General features: G+C 40.6%; 1 protein-coding gene across 1 annotated transcript in view; it reads left to right on the top strand.

Moving 5' to 3' along the window:
* The window catches only part of LOC120550790 (RNA binding protein fox-1 homolog 3-like), a 1027376-nt gene extending 1016793 nt beyond the window's left edge, over positions 1–10583 (top strand). The window contains exon 16 of the mRNA XM_039787629.1: positions 6503–10583. Within this exon, the coding sequence (XP_039643563.1) occupies positions 6503–6505 (3 nt within the window). The 3' untranslated portion in view covers positions 6506–10583. The remainder of the gene's footprint in view (positions 1–6502) is intronic.
* Positions 10584–20401: the final 9818 nt, after the last annotated feature.

Below are 20401 nucleotides of genomic sequence, written 5' to 3'. Positions count from 1 at the left end.
TTAAGGCCACTGGATTCTCAGCTAATAGCTGTACCAATAGGGGCCGTCTGAGTTACAAATTTTGAAAGCTGAGTTCTCCCCCCTTTTCCAGGATGTCCCAGGGTGCATGATTTAGCTGTCCATGATGTGGAAGCAGGCAGTTCTACCCCAGTTGATCAGTCTCCATATAGGCTACTCCCCTTTGAGCTTAAGATTTGAGGGAGGAGTTGGCTTGTGCTGCTTATTGGAAATGTAGGAGTGTTAGGCATGTGTGGTTTCTACCAGAGATTTGTTCCTGACTTTGCTGTTTTTGTTGTGGGATCGTGGGTGACAGAGCCCGAGTCAAAAAGACTTATGAACAGAGCGGGCTTCTACTATCAAAAGAGACACAGGGGAGCCAATTTAAAGGCTACATATTTTTCATAAAGCCAGAAGAACTCATCACAGCAATGTTCTGAGCAGAAGTAGAGTTGAGGTGTGGAGGTGCAGATGTGAGAAGAACTGCATCAGCAATGCTCAGCAGTGCTTTTCATGTCTTTTCACTGCAGACATGATAGCTTTTAAAAATGTGTGCTCTCCTTTTCTTTCGAAGTTATGGGTTTAGATGTCAAGTGATTTTCAAAGAGCGTTTTATATGAAAAAACAACTAATCAAATGCTATGTAGTTTAAACATGTGCTGTGTGTGATTTTTGTATATTATCTGCTAATGTGTATTGTATATGTTATTTGATAAGTGGTCTATTCTGTGTTTTTACTAAATCTTTGAAATGTACTATGTTAAGTTTTATTCTATATTTCTTTTTTTATTTTCTCTGATATACTCACATGTGTATGTGTTGTATATATATATATACAGCCTAGTACATATTCATCAGATAGGCTGCATATTTGTACTATAGGCATAAACGAATCTTTCTGTTGGCCCAGTATAAGTCAATGCAGCACCTTTTTTTGTTTCATTGTCTCTGCTACAAACATATATATATATATATCATATTTAAAGCTTTAGTGCCTAACTTTTTTATAATAATGAATGTCCATTACATTCAAGCCATTGCCAGATGAGTTGATACAAAGCTAATTAAGACTATCAGCTTGTGTCACATGGATGCACCAAAAGCATTGTTGTCATTACTTATAATTCCTCATGGGGGAGACAGAAACTATGCACTATACCTTTAACTGTTTAACCTCAAATCACAATATACTAAGTCTTTAAATATACACCTGTCATGTTCATGCTTGTCTGATCTTTACAAGGATCCTCATGGCCGCTCACATAACGAAGTAACTTAAGGTGATCAGCCTCTGGCTTTTGAAACCTGACTGATGAGCCTGCCTCTCACCTCTAAAGCCCTTTCTCTCCATCATTCTTTCTTTGAAAGTTAGAGCAGATGAGGTAGTTTCAAATGTTACACACACATACACAGGGAGAGGGTGGGGTTCACAGGCTTCTCAACCCATTAATTTATGTGGGAGGTATTTGCCCAAATGGATTAATGTATGTATGTCACTTCTGAGCAGCTGTCGAAAAGGCTTTCCTCTGCATCCTCCGAGGTATCCGAGAGGATACCTCAGTCCCAAACCTACCTCTCTGCTCAGTCCTTGCTGCTCTCTGCTTTCTTTACCCCATCTCACCTTCCCTCTTTTTCCCTGTGAGGCGCCATTTCTGCAGCGGCCCTGGTAGAAAAATGCACCAAGGAGGGAGCAGGCCTGTTAAGTTGATACGAGAGGACACTGTTATTGGCTGTGATTGGCGACTTGCCGGTGCAGCTGCACAGGTACTGTCTCTCTGTCTCTCTCCAGAGGGGCAGGGCCAAGCAACTACAAAGTTATACTAAAATTAAAGTCGGCCTCTTTTGTTCTCACCTTGGAAGATCCAAACTCTCCTCTAACACACTCACTTACACATACCTCCTTCCTTCACCTCAACAACTTATCTCCCAGAATTAAAGAGATTCTTTCAAGACTGTGCCTCCCAGGACACAGCCAGCCTCACTCTCTCCTTCATTCCTCTTCTCTCTTCCCGCTGTTTCTGGAGTCTGATGTACTTTACCGCTTGTTTCCTCACTGTGGCAAAATCAGGATTGTCTTAAAAGCCTCTAAAATGGTCAACAATAATAGTTGTAGCGAGAGGTTTGACTGAAATGGTGTTTTCAAGGCTGATGCTGTTACTTTTGGACTGGTTTGTCTTTCAGCAATAAACACATTTAACCTTGTTCATATCCACTGGGTCACCACAAAAGTTCAAATGTTCTTTCAATATTGACATGCTACACAATATTAGATCGGTTAGATTCTCCGCAATTCAATCGTTCAGTTTATTTTATTGAAATCGGAAGCATAGTTCATAATCTTAGTGCTCAAGTTGTTGCTATGCTATGTATCTATTCCTGGCTTATACTGTATATATTTCTCTAGTCCGTAAGTGTCCACCGATCAAAAGAATCAAAAGGGTTTTTCATAAAAATTAATCCAAGTTCTAAATATCGTCCTGTAGAGTCCATTGTTAACTATCTGCTATAGCTGTCTGCTAGTATCATTTGTGGAATTTGTTCCATCTGAAAGAATCTTTTCTCCTCTTCCTGCACCGTGTTGCTGCGTATGTTTGTTTTCATTAGGTTTCTGCATACACAATAAAACTATTCCCACCTTTTTTTTCTGTAGTTTCCACCCCGGGACAGCCCATGACATACAGAAAGCTCTCCCACTGTGAAACATCAATAAGCTGTGTCATGAGCAGCTATGTTAAAATGAGCTGTCATTGGCTATCATAATGTCAATCATGACAATTGTAGCCAATCAAATTCCCTTTCCAATGGTGTAAAGCATGATAGGAACCTCTAGTGGGAGCCAGTCTAAATGAATGTGTAACAAAGCTAAGTCCCTCCTCCCAGAGCCAGCAGTCACATGCATGTGTTTTATGAGAAAAAAGATGATCAACAAGGTTTGAATAAATGTACAATGTTTTATATTCATATACATGCTTTATTATGTCACAGAAGTGAGTAAAAGCATTTAGAAGAATTTGGTCACTTGGAGAGGTTTTGGAAACGTTCGGGGACACCAGTGACACCACATACCGAAAACTCCCTGGTTACCAAGAGGTCTCAAACTCTATACAGGTGTTGTTCAGTGGCAATTTCTCTAGAAGGCCAAAGGAAGCCTGGCCTCCCCATAAAAATATAAAATATAATTTAAAACTTTAAATTTATGATTCCCACAGTTGTGTGTTTTACTGATTTCCCTTATCAAAACATTCCATTATAATTTTCTTCTTTAGCTTGTGGAGCGAAACAGTGCCCCTTTGCCACTGTGTGCATGGTGCAGTCCTGTCTTTGCTCTGTCTTGTAGTTAGTTAAATGCTACAAATGCTCAAAGGAGGCCAGATTTTCCTGGCATCCCTAAGAGAAAAAGTAAACATTTTCAGCCAATCAGATTGAGGCCAGGCTTCTCGCCAATCACATGCCTCAGACCAGATGCGTAACTATGGTAAATACACGTACACGGCGGTGCCAGCCAGCATCAGCTAACAATTAGTTATAGCGTCAAGATTAACACAACGCGATCTTGAGTTTTTTGTGAAAAATGAACTTGCTTTTGAGCTACAACTGAAAATCACAACGATAGGCCTACACCGAAGGGGACTTACTTCATGACGCATTACATTTCGGACTTTGTTTACATTCATTTTCCACCAAGAGCACTCAGCGACATACACAAATCAACAGAGAACCCTGTTACAAACCATTATCTATCAAGTGTAGGCTCTGTTGTAAAGGCTAACGGTGCTCGGTTAGCACAATGACATCATGTTATAAAGCACAGCCAAAACATTATGTCATAAATGGAGTAAGATAGTGTTAGCCACGATGCTAACAGCATTGATAATCAAACCACATGATGCTACTATTACTACTACTAGCATCACTACTATTTTTGTGGTTTATAAGCAACCTGTTTCTTGCACACGTCCCATTAATGAGAATACTGATGTTAACATATGAAGTCGATGCAGATTCTGACAGCTGGACTAACATGAAGTTCCCAGCTGAGGTCCTATAATGTTAACGTTAGGACGCAGTTAGGAAAAAGAATGAGCTATTTAATGACAACAGAAGCATTTTGACTTTGTGGATGTCAATTTTAAATTCATCTTCAAACAGTACTGCTAACGTTACTCAATCTTTCTACTGTAAAGTTAGCTCCGTGCCCTAAGATATGACAATGCCTTGTGTTGACTTCTTTATTAACTAGTTGATGTGTGAAACACAATTTCATTTTATGTGGTGCTAGTGCATAAAAATGACAAATAAAGGAATCTTGAATGTTGTGTTACTCACTCCAGTGAACTTTATTGAATTGATGTGACAAAAGCATTTTGTTTTTACATGCTGGTAGGCGTGAGAAGGGCGAGATGTTGCTAACTCTGGCCAACACATTTATAAAAAATAAACATTTGAATAGTAATTTCAGCATTTGATTATTATTGGTTATTATGTGATACTCTTCGAATTACATTATACTTCTGGAATTTGTTTCAACAGTCATTATGTAACCATAAGGCAATATCATCTCCATACTAAGGTCACTAGCTTCCTTGGTAAAAATTTGCTTGTTTTGGTGTTTTACATAGTGTGGCATAAAGCACGTCTTAGTTATTCAAATATGACTTATTATAGACAAGGACCCAAAAAACAGTTTTGAACCATGTTTGAACTGATGTAGTGTAGGTTGTGTTTAATCACATGCTGAACAAGCACATTTGCAGAAACTACAAGAATTTAGGTTTCGGTTTAGGTTAATGCAGCCTGTTAATGAAATTGGTAGTGTTGACCATGTTTTGAAATCCTGCTTTGTTCGCTCGAATAGTACTTTAAAGTTTTGAAAATTTGTTCTTCCATATAAATATATTGTGCTCAAGTTTAAATGAGAAGATGGATTAGTCTCTGTCCGTATTTCTTTCCTTAAAAAACATTGTCTCTACTAAATCATTTCTATACACCACAAGACATTCTAATGATAGTATAAAATTATTAATTTATAAACAGAATATCAATAAATGCAGATCAGTATTACATTTGAAAAACTTGTTGCTGCTGGTAGAAATGGTTCAGGTGCATTCACTGTCTAAGCAGTGAAGACCAAAAAAGCACCCTTTACCGTCTGTATGGGACACACCTATATACAGTAAGATGATAAGACTGTGGCGCTGTGAGATGACGTAGTATTAAGAGCGACAATAGTATGAAAAACCACAAATCCGCGTAAGCAGGCAGGTTGGGGTGGTGGATGGGTCAAAACAACACAGGACTTTCACCCAGGAGACCGGGGTTTGTGTCCTGTTCTTGTCTCGCTTGTCACTTAAACATAAATAAATACATTACATTTCTAACCTAGAGAGTCCCGACCAAGCGCGATGAAATATTATGCCAAAGGGCTACCCAGAGCATCAAATATCGCTGCGGATGGGATTACATTGGAATTAGTTGAAAGCCCCATGCATCTGACTAAGATGCTAAAGGAGACGTTTTGCGTCAGTATGCCAAAGGCACCTGACCAAGCATCGTTTTTTGACTCGCTGGGATTGAGAATTTGTTGAAACTGATGGCTGACAGGATATCTCATCTCTCTAGAAATGTGTTTTCTTGATTTCTCTCTCCTCACATCTTTTCCTGCATCTCTCCATGTGTCTTCAGTGGGAGGGACTAACATTCAAGGAAAAGACAGACGAAGAACAGCTGGATGCATTTAAGGGAATTGAGATGCACCCACTGAAAAAGTTAACATGTCCTGGGGCAACATTGATTTTTTTCAACGATCTTTCCCTAACCTTATCCAACGGCTTTGAGTTACCTAGATATAAATGTAATGTATCGGTAACAGGGTTGCATGGGAAGACAGGTAATATAAAGTAAACTATATCCTTGGATACATTACATATGGAATTTGGTTAAAATGTTCCAAGGTAAGAGCCTTGACATCCTGTTAATTGTTGATCTGTATTAAAATAAATACATAATTGCACTGCATTACATTATCACAGAAGATAGTATTGAACAAAAGCTCATTCTTAACAAATCGATAAACAACTCAGCCTAAACTCCTTTGTCAAACCCTGCTGCTCACTGTTGAAGGTGGTAAAACATTACTTTGTTCTGATCAAAGCTGTATACACTGCTGATATTGAAATTGTTTTTAATACTGTATGTACAGTGTAATCTTATGATGTTGTTTTTACAAGAAAATCTGATTCCTCCAACATAAATCCATCTTTATTGTTCAGTGATTGATTACTATTGTTCAGTGAATACCAAATCTGATTGATAATGATGGTGCAGCTGTTTTGAGGTCATTATATTAGACAATGTATACAGTAACTCTTCCACTGCTTTTTTCGTTGTATTATTATTGTTTAGTATTTCTCATATTATTTTACACTGTATAAAACCAAATTTACCTCCCCACAATGTAGATACATGTATTATTTACACTGACTTGCTTGTTCTCTTTTTTTTTTAGTAAATAAAAGAAATACTTGAGGGATGAGTACAGATGGACATCAAAAAAAGAGAAGAACAACATGGACACCGAAGGACACTTAAAAAAGATTAACAAAAAACAAGAGCCGATTTGTAAAGGAGCCCTTCTATCAAGAATTACAGGGATCTGAAAGGAGGTCGAGGGATGTATGTGGGCCTGCTCTGAGGCCAGGGACTGAACCATTAAGCCTGTAGTTCTGGCAAAGGGGAGCCTCCGGGCTCTGACCCCTGAAAAACAAGCCTTGCTAAGTGGAAGAGACCAATTTGAGAAGTCACCATATAACATTTTATTTTTGTAAACATTTTTTTAAGTTTATGATTTCCAAAAAGAGCAAACACTAATATACGTATATACATATTATATATTATATGTGTGTAATATAATAAGTTTGTTAAAAAAAAAATATATATTGTGTCTTTGCAATTTAGAAGAGGGAGTTGAGAAGATGCTAGCTTTCTCCCTGTCTTCTGAGTATCTCCCACCACACCCCACCCCCCTCACTCTTGGTGTGTGTGTGTGTGTGTGTGTTTGGTTGTTTAGGGGTGGGGGGTGGGGGGGTAGGTGATCCAGCAGACATGTCACTATGTAATTGTTAAGGGAATATGGACTCGCCTTCAGATAATAAAATGCTTTTTGAGCCTGTCTTCCACTAATGGACTTCAGTAGTGTAGTTGTTTGGCTAGTTTTGTCAAGCAATCTGCATTTTGAAGATTCCAAAAAATAAGAATGATGAATAAGTATCCCTACAATGGTCTGTGCAAATTGTTATGAGAAAGGATATACATGCAGTGATCATTTGATGACACACAAGCTGAAGTCCACAGTGAGGGCTAAAATTTGTCTCAGTAGTATGTCATGTCTGCTGGAGGTCTGACTGTCCCTTACATCACTACCAAACATGTAGATGTGGTGTTGTGGTTTGAGTTGGCTGTGCTGTGTAGTAAACTGCTTTTGTACATTGTGTTAGGTAGGTTAGGGAAGGATACGGGTGGGTGGGTTGAACAAGCAGTCTGAGGGAGGGTAAAAATAAGAAATATGGGAGCTGTCTACATTAAAGCCTCATAGGAAAGTCGCCCATTCATCCTTAAACACAGACTTCCACCGCCGTGAGGGATGGTGGGATGAGAGAGGGGGAAAAAAGCCCTATATGAAGTCAAAAAAAGTGTCACGAACAAACAAAGTTTTACTAAGAGTCTCTTTAAACCTTTCTATTTATATGGATCTCTACTTTAGTAACATCCTTCTATATTTAAACGTTGTATTAATATCATGCTGTCAGGCATGGTCGGAGAGTCAGTTGTAGCCATTTACTAATGTTGTATTTATTGTGTTACCAGTAAGGGGTAAAAAACATTTATATATGAATATAGATATATCTCTTTGTTATCTGCAACTCTTGGAAATAAGTTTGCCTTTGATTGTCAAATTTCATGCAGGATTCAATGCACTGTCGATGTATGATGAGGTTTCTACCTGTGATGTTCATTTGGTTTTATTTCCCTTTCAGTTCACCTACTGAATGTATCTTCAAAAATTCTCAAACCTTGTAGGTAGATGTTGCTTAAAAAAGCATACAGTACTCTGTAAATTATATACACATGTAAATTATATAACAAAATGTTTCTGATAATATGCTGGACTTCTTCTGCAGACCCAGATAGACTATATCGCCCTGGCCAAAAAAAAGAAAAAAAGAGTGAGGGGAAAAAATGATGAGGGAAGCATTTAAAAGGAACACTAATACATTGCAGCCAGTGGGAGAGACAGAAATGTGTGATCATTACAGGATCAGTTAGAATTTTTATCAGACAGGCTTTTCAAATTTCATAAGAACAAGGATACAGGGAGTGCCCCGTCCTGTGTGAGAGAGAAAGACAGAGGGAGGAGGAAAAGAAAAAAAGATTTTTTTTAAATATAGATTTTTCTCCCAGTTTTTTTCTGCTTGTCTGTTCTCTCTCCCTTTGTCTTTCTCCCCTGAATCTCAACATTATAAAGGTGCTGGGGGCGAGTGCTATGTGGGGGGAGGAGGAAAAGGAGGAGGAAAAATAGGGTGGTATGGAAGGGAGTGGGTACAGTCTCCTCTGAGGTACATGGGGTGGACAAATTAAAAGAAACTTCCAGTAGTAAATCATAATATTGACATCATATACTGAAGAAAAGTTGTTTAACTTTATCTGTCTGTTGGTAAGCTTCACTGCAGCTTACTGGGTTAAGATCATCTTAACCAACATGTCTTAACACTTTAGAAGTGTGTTTACACATTTATTTTGATTCAGAAGGGGATTCAAACTACTACTATTATTATTATTAAGAATACTTTAAGAATGAACATGAAATAATAGGAAAAACATACGTTTTGTTATAATTCACTTTAGGGTACCTGGGTAGCTCACCTGGTAGAGTGCGTACCCTTATAAAGAGGTTTACTCCTCAACACTGCGGGTTCGACTCCAACCTGCGGCCCTTTGCTGCATGTCATTCCCCCTCTCTCTCCCCTCATGTCTTCAGCTGTCCTTTAAATAAAGGCCTAAAATGCCCACAAAATAATCTTTAACAAATAATTAATGACTTTAATGAATATGTATCAAATTCTATCAGCCCTTAGTGTGTACTTCACATGGACCAGGAACAGTTGCAAGAGCCATGTAAGACATCACATGAGTTGTTCTGACCCCAATCAGTTTAATGATTAATGAAATTATTGATTTCTTAGATGTCAAACAGAAAACAATGTACTCATCTCAGGGTTTTATTGGTCAGGAAAAGAAGTGATCCAGCCAAAAAACATGTATACATGAATGTAGCTCAGTGTAGCTAAATGAAAGCAGCACAAGCTGCTGCTGAACATGGCTGTAAAAACAGCTGCCTTTTATGACAGCTCTTTTTTTTAACCAATCAAACATTTTTAGGTGTACTATGCGTTATTTAAAATTACATATCAATAAAAAAATGTAATTCATCCTTTTTTGACAAAATGCTCTGATGTCTTTTAAATCTGACAAATTACTTACTGAATTGTGCCGTTGACAGTTGTGATTAAGTTATTCTGATGTTAAAGAATCTTTTTTAGTTAATATTTCCATTAGTTTGTCCACCTCGTGTAGAGTGCAGTGTGAAAGTGAAGTGACATTCTGCAAGGCTTGAATTTAAAAACATCTAATTCACAGGGAGAATGTTCAATCTTCCTCCTCTTTTTCGTCCTCATCCAGTTCAGCTTCCCAAATGAGCAAAGACTGCTTCTGTGTGAAAGATCCAGTGATACCTCCCATGTTGCTGCATTTATTTCTCTCTCGGTCATTCAAAGTGCATGTGGCACAGTGGACAGGATGATGGGCTCAAACAGTAGGCCTACATGACTGTTCTCTAAATGGATGTCTCAAAGCTACTAAATGATTGTGTGTGGGTGTGTGACTTTTTAATGCCCGTCCGCCACCATCCCACAGAAATCCACTGCAAGGCTGTTTAACTGGGATAACACACCTGCAGTGGGACTGAGAAGGATTGCAGAAGACAGAAGAAAGACTGGGACTTTAATGTAAAACATACAAAAAGACCTAATGAAAAACAACTAACGATGTCAAACTTAGCAGAGATCCAGGTATCATCTGATCTCTGCATGTTCTTCTGATTCTGATGTTTTCTGTTCTTTCCGTTGTTGGTAAAGACTTTTGTCCTGTTTACATGTACTGTAAATGCTGTCCATCCAGTACTGGTTGGAGAGATTAAAAAAGAAAAGGTGTGAAGCAGCTTTCATTCTAGCTCTGGTATTCTCTACGGCTGATTACTGTCATCCTAAGAAAACCCTTCTGTTCAAGCAGGCATGTCCTTGATCACTTAGTCCTTCCATCTCTGTTCCCTCCAGGAAACCTTGCCTTTAGGTACCCATACCATAGCAAAACCCTTTCATCCTGCACAACATTACACATACTATAAGAAAAGTACTTGGGCTTTCTACCAAAATCCATGTGGGTCTTTCCCAACTTCCCTATTCCTGTGATTATTGTGTATACCTCAGATCCAAGCCCTAAAGCAGCTATTATTCTTTGACACCCCCCCCCCCTGCCCCTTAGTGTAGTAGTCCAGCTACCCAACTACAATCCATTAGCCAAAACCACACCTACCTCCCCTTGTAACCCGCTGACCTCTACCATGAAGGCCACAGTATACTTTCTGCAGTGTCACATTTTGACAGGTTTGCTCAAACTACATATACATTATTTCCACAATAGCACTAATTGGGCATTAATCTGCAGTTGGTTTGAAGCATCATAGCAGCACCTCTTTGCTAACAATTACAATTTTGTTCTGACAGGCCAACATTATCTAACAACCATTACATCACAAAATTGTATAAAATCCTATGTGAAGTGAAGTTTCTGTTGTTATGGTACATTGGGTTATCATTTAACTGTTTTAGTTATGCTAAATTATGTTTCACTTTTGAGTCCACATCTTCAGAATTGTACATCTTGGGCTGAAAAGATGTATCTTATTTATATTCAGGCTCAACAAACAGTGAGCATAAAAGCTGACAAATATTTTAAACTATATAACTGTATATAATTTAACCCATGCAATCAACCACTGAGGAAAGTAGAAATGAGTGTTAAGAAACAAATGACACCTGTTCGCCTATGTTGGACTTGACAAAATACCTTGTGGGAAGTAGCAGATATAACAATTCTATTTAAATAAGTTTAACTGGATGTGAAATATTGTTGTGACAATGTAAATGTTACTGTGACCTGGCCCTTAGTCTACATAATCCCTCAGTATCCTGTGTCACTTCCTCACCACAGTACTCTATTCCCAACTTTATTCACCTATATTTCCAAAAACCATATATACAGTATATGAATACTCAAAAAAGCCCTCATATGAGTCTTTTCTGTTCTGCTACCTTTCTTGTTCTGCTACGTTTAGGCAACTGAAACTAGGTTGTTAAGGTTAGGAAAATATGGTTAACAAACATTAACTCCGGCTGTTGAATGGAAACAAGACTTTCACCCTGACCTTCTCCCCACTGTCTCTAAAGCAGGATAACAAAATTACACTACTTCTGCCTTACTACTATCTACCAAGAGGTGGAACAGTCAACATTTGCAGGACCGCAAGAGATTACTTGCAAGGAAAACATAAACACAGTTGTGTTTTTTATGGAAGTCGGCTCTCTAGTGAGAAAAGTCTCTGTTTTTAGGTCACAGTTCACTCTTAAATCTTGTTGTGGAGTGTAAATGATTGTACAATACAAATCTGTCATGAATTAACCACAGTTTTTTATGTGTAATTGTGTCCTGTTGTGTTTCTATTTCAGACATTTTGACTTTGCTATAAGTATACAGTTGCCTTTATACATCAGTGTCATTCCCCAAACAGCCTCCCTGTCCTATGTAGATCCCCTAAGCACAATGGTTTCAATGGTAACCAGTGAGTAAAATAGAAAAACAATTAATTTCCTTCCATTCTGTTTGTATTTGTCTGTTTCCCGTCTGTTTGAGGCTTCAATGTGCTTTTGTATTCCTTACAGTATGTACAAACTCAGTTCCTCCCTTTCTCTCTCTTTGTTTTCCTGACTATGAGAACAGCAAAGCAACTTTTCATGTGTGGCTGTGGCTTCACTTAATCCATATATATACTGGGTTTGATTGATTTTGTTTTTGTACTTCCTGGTTTTTATTTCTATTATGCTTCCAATGTGCTTCAAACAAACAATACTATTTATTACATTATTGGTACATTATTATCACATGATTACTACCATTACTATTAATAAACATTTCTTTCCTCAGTAACTCCCTTGTTAATGCGGTTAATAGGGTTAATGCAGTTGAAGCGGTTTCACACATGCTACAGTGATGAATTACAAAAATATTCTTTTAAAGATATAATATGCAATGCTTTCTTCAACAAAACAATGTATAGACTAATACAAAAGTAATTCCTCTCAATCATCCGTTATGACCCACTAGAAGTGTGTGTGGTGTCTGTATCTGCAGAGACCCTGCCCTCTGCCTGTATTTTCTCTTTTCATTTTATTGTGGAGAGTTGGGACCGTGGTTGGGACGCTTCTGGGCGTCAACAAAGAGCCTATGGGCCCCACATGGGTGTGTAACCATCACTAACCATGCTTCTCACATCTCATACCAATGCACAAGTTTAACTGACTTACACAGAAAACCAGCAGGATGGGATGACTCATCACTCATAATCAGGCAATGTGGCACCCTCCCGTGGAGGTGTGTGTTTATTTGTGCTTCAGAACATAACCACTGCGAGACAATGAGAAAATAGACTATAATTCTTCTGACTACTGCTTTGTTCGGTCCTCTCTCTCTTCATTCACTCACTAGCTCACTCGACCACTGCTGCGCTCTCTCTCTCTATCTCTCTCTGGCCATTGAGTCGGGGAGGAGGAGCCAACTTTGAACACTGGCTGATTCTCATCCCCCTTATTTGATAGATCCTCGACTCCTCTGCCCTCGGCTGAACTGGAAGTTGTTCTGTCCCTCCTCGGGGAAGGCCGTCTCAAAGCTCTTATTTCGTCACCGAGGACCGAGCATCGAGGAGGGATCATCGAGAAGCTATAGCTGAGGATACACGAGAGCAGCCTTCCTGGAAGCTGTGCAGCTGAAGGAGTTGCTAACTCCACCCAAACAGCTGACGGGTTCATGTGACACTTCAGACGAAAGGACGTCTCGTCCCACTGAAACACATTTGCTTGTTGTCTCTCTCCTCCGATGATTTCCTTGACTAAGACGCTAGGAAGGGACGCAAGTCGAGGAGACTGGGATGCAATGTGTTTACAAACAGTAAGCCGATACTCATTTCTTATTCTACCTAAGTTACCAAAAGAAAAATTGCAGGAGCAAAAGCAAAAGACAATCTGTGGAGTGTCAAAAATGATAGGGCGGCAGACTTCTTATTCCAAGCAATGAAGATTTTTTTATACATTTTTTATACATTCTGCCCAACACAAATTTAAATATTTTTTAAAAAATACAAAGAAACTTGAAACTTTCAGAAGAAACACTTCAACTACAAAAAAACAAAACTACTCAACCAAATTGAACAACCCACATGTTTATGGCAGCACGGCTGCTGTTTATGAGCAGCAAACATGCCACTGCTTTTATAGGGCTCTTAATCAGCCCTAGACCGCACCACTATCATCCTGGGGTGATTCTCCAAAACATTTTGAACATTACCACATTCTTGACAAAGCTAGACAGTTTGTATACTACTTATACTACACAAATAAAGAACACATTTTTTGAGGTATACAACTCCACCCAATTACCACTCAAATGCATAAACCAAACAAATGACAAAACACTAGACACCCCCTCATCCCTTGGTTCTGAACCTTGATATTAGTGATGACATTATAAATGCTAGAAATACAATAGAAATGCTCAGTGGGTCCTCCCCAAACATTCCTGCATGGTGACCAGACAGAGGAACAAAGAAAGGGTGAGTATGTAGAAACAAACAATTAACTGTTCAAACCTACACCTAGTGATGGCACAAGTTGGTCAAACAGAGACGTTTTTTGAGTAATTATTGCGCCAGTAAAGACTTACAAATAACGAAGAAAAAATCTCCATTTATATCAATATAGTGTGTATTTTCTGGTGGTATAATATAATTAACATACACCATCTGTATAATTAACAGATTTCCTTGAGAGGAATGTGGCTATCAAATGTGTGTAAATCAATCCTTAATCCTCATAATATAATAGCAGGAGGGGCAATTTTAGTAGGCTATTCTAAAACGGGTACGTGGCAATGGTTCAACTGAGTTGAGGGCTGTGAATGTGTGCGTTTAGATCATAGATGTATAATAAAACCGTGTAGATTTGAACCACTTCATAAACCAGTCACGTGGTATGCCCGGTCAGCGAGGCTTCGGATGTCATTTGTCTTCAACATTACAAGCCTTGATGCACGCTTCACGGAAAACTTCCGGGATTTCTTGTCACATGCTTCGAAGCCTCGGCACAGAACGTAACATCACTACCTCACCTTAATAAATCTAACTGAAACTAAACTGTCGTTGTGTTTTTGCTTTAAACCAGTGCTTGATGTAAGAATGTAATAATGTAAACACAAACAAACCTGGGATAGTAAGTCCGGAAATGTTACACAAAAGCAATAATAGCATTAAAGCAAACTGAAATTGAGAATCATATAAAAACTAGAAAATGCATTTCTTGCAGACAATGCCTGTGACTGCTAAACAGCTAAATTGCTAAAGCTAAACTGGATTAATATCTTAAATGTGTGAGAAGAAGGTGAAGTAGTGAGAATTGAAAAAGTGGGAATGGTTTAAAATTTGTATACATTTAATTGAAGTGTTAAATAACACCACTAATGCAAAAAAGATGTGGATACTGGTGGCAAACACTAACTCGAGATCTCGACTTTGAAACTCGAGATCTCGACTTTGAAACTCGAGATCTCGACTTTGAAACTCGAGATCTCGACTTTGAAACTCGAGATCTCGAGTTTGCGACGGAGAAAAAAAAAAATTATGAAAAAAAAAAAAAAAAAACGAAGGAGAAAAAAATAAAATAAACGTACTGGGGACAAACACTAACTCGAGATCTCGAGTTTGCAGTACGGCCTGGGGCTCTAGCTTCTTGGTGTCGGTTTTGGCTCCCAGGAAGCAGGCAGTGAGCTCCAGATCCTGCAGCCGCAAACGGACTCTGCTGCCCCGGGGGGCAGCTGTGTTCCTGCCCGGTCCCTGCTGATCCAGATCGGACCGGACAAAGACACTGGTGATCGGAAGGATCTTCCACGTGGTCCAGGACGACCTGTACGTCGATTCTCTGCGGAAAGTTCCATTGCCTTTGCCGGTGGCAGGCGGACGGAGAGGATCTATTGCGGTGCGGGGCAGCAGAGTCCGTTTGCGGATGCAGGATCTGGAGCTCACTGCCTGCTTCCTGGGAGCCAAAACCGACACCACGCAGCTGGAGCCCCAGGCCATAGGCTACTGCTGGGACGAAACATGACCAGGGGACCGCCGCAGCAGCTAGGCAAAGTTGTGTTCCTCCCCGGGGGAGGACACGCTGCCCCCGGCCGGAAATCTCCGCCTCCCGCTGACTTCTGGACTGGATCACTTTGTTCACTTTGAAAGTCGAGATCTCGACTTTGAAAGTCGAGATCCCGAGTTAGTGTTTGTCCCCAGTACGTGTTTATTTTATTTTTTTCTCCTTCGTTATTTATTTTTTTTTTCATAATTTATTTTTTTCTCCGTCGCAAACTCGAGATCTCGAGTTTCAAAGTCGAGATCTCGAGTTAGTGTTTGCCACCAGTATTTTTTTTCCCCTCCATGTCACCTCCGGGGCTCCGTATAAAACTGTCAGAGTTGGAAGCTGAACTGCATCTATCTAATAAAGCGAGACGCCTCTGTATGTGGGTTTGTGTGTGTGTGTGTGTGTGTGTATGTGCATTTGTCTTTCAAAAAGGCGCTACGTAACCGGGGATTTCCACTGGATGCGTACCAGCTGCGGACCGGCTCTGCTGCGTGTCTGCTGCGTGCTCCGCCGTCCGTCAATACCCACCGGGTCCGGATTTGTTGCGGAACGGCTGCGGCCGTAACTGACAGCTGTAGTCACGAGGACCCACAAGTTCGCGAATTCAGGTAGAATAGAACCACAAAACCAACAACAGTTTGTTTCCATCCAGAGGAGTAGAGGGGAAACGACTCTGAGCTGTGTTTTCAAGGTGTAGTTCAGGGAAATATGATCCGCCGTGAGCACGGTGTATTTTATTTTGAAAATTAACCGGATATTTATTTTGTTTCTGTGCTCGACTTCCTGTCCCACACTATCTGCCGTGTGCTGAATTGCTGCGGAGCTCTCCGTCGTCCGTCAAAAATAGAAGCTCTGCGTATCTGCTGCGGAGGGCTGCGGACTGACGGAACTGGGACGGAGTCGGGACGCAGACGTTCCGCAGTCTGTGGAAATACACAGATTGACTTTAATGGAAACCTAATGACTCCGTCGACGTTCCGGAGATGTTCCGCAGACGTTCCGCATCCAGTGGAAATTGCCGGTTAGGCTGGCTTTTCTGTGTCTATTATTTTGCTAAGAGGAAACTCAATAAAAAGTAATTTGCAGACACTAAATATCAAACAAAAGCCAGACACTATATGGTATTAAGTTGCTGAGAGCTGTACATTCACCCCTTCTTAACAGAGACAGAACATAACGTAATCTCAGAGATTATTCCTCCACAGCGAAACTATTATGGAGTTGACCGAGCAAATACAGCCGTTTTCATCAGACTCACCCTGGGTCTGTTTAATTAAAGGAACACGCCGACTTATTGGGAATTTAGCTTATTCACCGTAACCCCCAGAGTTAGGCAAGTCGATACATACCCTTCTCATCTCCGTGCATGCTGTAACGCTGTCTGACGGCTCCAGCGGCATCAGGCCAGCACAGAACAGGCAGGTGAATGGTTCCAGTAATCCTACTGCTCCGAATAAGTGACAAAATAACGCCAACATGTTCCTATTTACATGTTGTGATTTGTAGAGTCACAGCGTGTACAAAAAACAACGTAACATGAGACACAGCCATCTTCTAACAGTAAACAAACCGGGAACTATATTCTCAGGAGGAAGAATATAGTACTTGGGCGGAGTGATATGCTCGCAGCAAGCCTGTCTGAGAATATAGTTCCCGGTTTGTTTACGGATAGAAGATGGCTGTGTCTCATGTTAGGTTGTTTTTTGTACACGCTCGACTCTAAATCACAACATGTAAATAAGGAACATGTTAGCGTTATCTTGTCACTTTTGTCACAATTGGGAGTAGTAGGATTACTGGAACCAGTCACCTGCAGGATCTGTGCTAGGCTAAGCTAATGCTGGAGCCGTCAGACAGCGTTACAGTATGCACGGAGATGAGAAGGGTATGTATGGACTTGTCTTACTCTGGGGTTACGGAGAATAAGCTAAATTCCCAATAAGTCGGCGTGTTCCTTTAAGTGTACTGCTAACTTACTAACACTGTATTCGTCGGCAAAATCCCCCCCCGAATCAAATCCATACATCAACCTTCAAGCCAATAAACCTGTATGGAATAACACCTCTGCTGAAGTGTTCTTTTCGTTAACGATAAGACGAGACAAGACAATGCTTCCGTCATTAAACTGTGGTGATGTCAACATGCAGAATCGGTGATTAAAAAGACAACACTAAAATGTTTTCTCTCTGTCTCTCTCTCTCTCTCTCTCTATGCGCACACGCACACACACAAACACACACACACACACACACACACACACACACAAAGCGTCCGGAGCCCATCTAAATGTGAGATTGTCTTGATTAACGCAGATGTGCTGATTAGCTCTTGGGTGGGTAGCGCACTGCCATGACTCCATTAGGCAACTGTCTGTTTATTCCACATTTCATGTGTGAGGTATCATTGAACTCAGCAGAGAATTCCTTTTTAATTGGTGATGGTCTGACCCGCCCCCTATGCTTTAGCCACGCCCCTTTTCACAGCTAATTAACTGTATGACTTAGAGTCTTGTGTGAGGTATCGTTGAACTCAGCGGGGAGTTCCCTTTTCATTGTTGACGATTTGCGGCGTCTGAGTGCCGCGCAAATGCACGGTGGCAAGGAGCGGCGTCCGCCGATAACCCCAATGCGCGCAGAGGCGCGAGGGCCCGTCCATCGCGGCTCGCAGCTTTAATTAGGGCCCGAGCGCGGACAGCGGCGAAGGCCCTATTGAAACTGAAGGAATTAAAAGGGCCCGAGCGCCGACAGCGGCGAAGGCCCTATTGAAACTGAAGGAATTATTGTTTCTTTCTTTCTTTCTTTCTTTCTTTCTTTCTTTCTTTCTTTCTTTTTCCCGTCAAATGAATTGCCTTTTTGAGGGGCTTAACATATTCAAAAACAAACCAAATTTGGTAGTCGCATCAAGTCTGGTGAAAATGTACGTATTTTAAGGGTTTCGCGAATAGGCGCACAAAAATGGCTCGCTAGCGCCCCCTAGAAAGTTAAAGAAATTTAGCCCCTGCAGTGCGTTTAACGTAGACTCGTACATATGTAACATGTCAAGATGTACAAAAAACTTCATTAGAGCCATACCCTAAACCAAACAGGAAGTCCGCCATTTTCAATTGAAAGTTCGAAATTAGTGCGATTTTGGCCATTTCCACATGTCGTACTTTAACGAACTCCTCCTAGAGATTTCATCCGATCAACTTCAAACTGTCTGTGCCTTCTTAAGATGTTAAAGATGAAAAGTTGTTAAAAGAAAAACTTTTCGTCATAGGGCGTGGCCGTGGCAGGGCGGCCATTTTGTGGCGTTTGGCTCCGGGCGAAACAGGAAGTGGGTGTAACTCGAGTGTACGTTGTCCAACTGGCTCAAAACCTTTCAGGATTCATAAGAGTCCAACCCTGAGGACAGTTAAAGGCCGATATTTACTTAAAGTCATAGCGCCCCCTAGTGGCAACAGGAAGTAGGCCTAAAAGTCAAGGTGCTATACTTTAATGAACTCCTCCTAGAGATTTCATCCGATGGACTTCAAACTTGGTCTGTACCATCCCAACACCTTACCGATAAAAAGTTATTAAAAGAAAAACTTTTCGTCAGACAGTGTGGGCGTGGCGTGGCGGCCATTTTGAGTGTTTAGCGATGAACAAAGAAGTTGTTGTAACTTGAGCGTACGTTGTCGTATCTCACCGAAATTTCTCACGATTGACAAGGGTCCAGGCCTGAGGACACCTGCAGGCCAAAATTGACTTTTGGTCATAGCGTCCCCCGCTGGCAACAGGAAATGCGCCTTATATGACAAACATCATCCGATTTACATGAAACTCAGAATGTGTGGTCTACATGTGATACTGAGCCGCACCCTATACTTTAACCACGCCCACTTACTCAGACCACGCCCCCTTTCATAACATTTGAACCGTTTAAGGTATACCCTTGTGTGAGGTATCATTGAACTCAGCAGAGACTTCATTCTTCATTGGTGATGGTTTGGCCCGCCCCCTATGTTTAAGCCACGCCCCCTTTCATAAATGCCATCTAGTTAGAGTTTTGTGTGATATTATTGAACTCAGCAGATTCCTTACTCATTGGTGATGGTTTGGCCCGCCCCCTATGTTTAAGCCACGCCCCCTTTCATAAATGCTGACCCATCTAAGTTAGAGTCTTATGTGAGGTATCAATGAACTCAGCAGACTTCTTTTTTTATTGGTAAAGGTTTGGCCCACCCCCTATACTTTGGCCACGCCCCCTTTCACAGCTAATGAACTGTATGACAGAGTCTTGTGTGAGATATCATTGAACTCAGCGGGGAGTTCCCTTTTCATTGGTGACGATTTGCAGTGTCTGAGTGCAGGGAGCGGCGTACGCCGGTAACCCCGAAGCGCACAGAGGCGCTAGGAGATGAGTCCGAGAGTAAGAGCAAAAGCTTCCAAAGTATGGGAGTATTTCAGGCAAACTGATAAAAGAGTTGTCTGTACACTCTGTCAAACTTCACTTGGAAACACACAGGAGTTGTTTTTTCTCCTCCGGGGCTCCATAGATGATGCGCTCACAGAAAAGGAAAATACAACGTAAGTATATGATTATTAATGAAGCGGCGAGCTAGTCTGTACTGTTTTTTAACTCTTGATCGTACAATGACTGTATTTGGATGTTAAACAGGCTACTTAGACTTGGCAGTAATGTTTTAAACCTGCAAGTTTAAACGCGAGCAGCTCCACTGTGTGCCTCGCTGCTTTCAGCACCATTCATTAGCAGAGCTAAGAGGGTGAGTTGCTTTATGAAAGTGTATTTTTCTGGTGTTGTAATTTACAGGAATTCAGTATGCCATCTTCACAACTCGGAGACAAACTGTAGCAGGT

The sequence above is a fragment of the Perca fluviatilis genome, chromosome 21, assembly GCF_010015445.1.
Source record: "Perca fluviatilis chromosome 21, GENO_Pfluv_1.0, whole genome shotgun sequence".
Classification (NCBI taxonomy): domain Eukaryota; kingdom Metazoa; phylum Chordata; class Actinopteri; order Perciformes; family Percidae; genus Perca; species Perca fluviatilis.
The sequence above is the reverse complement of the archived record's forward strand: the minus strand, read 5'-3'. Positions and strand labels throughout refer to the sequence as shown.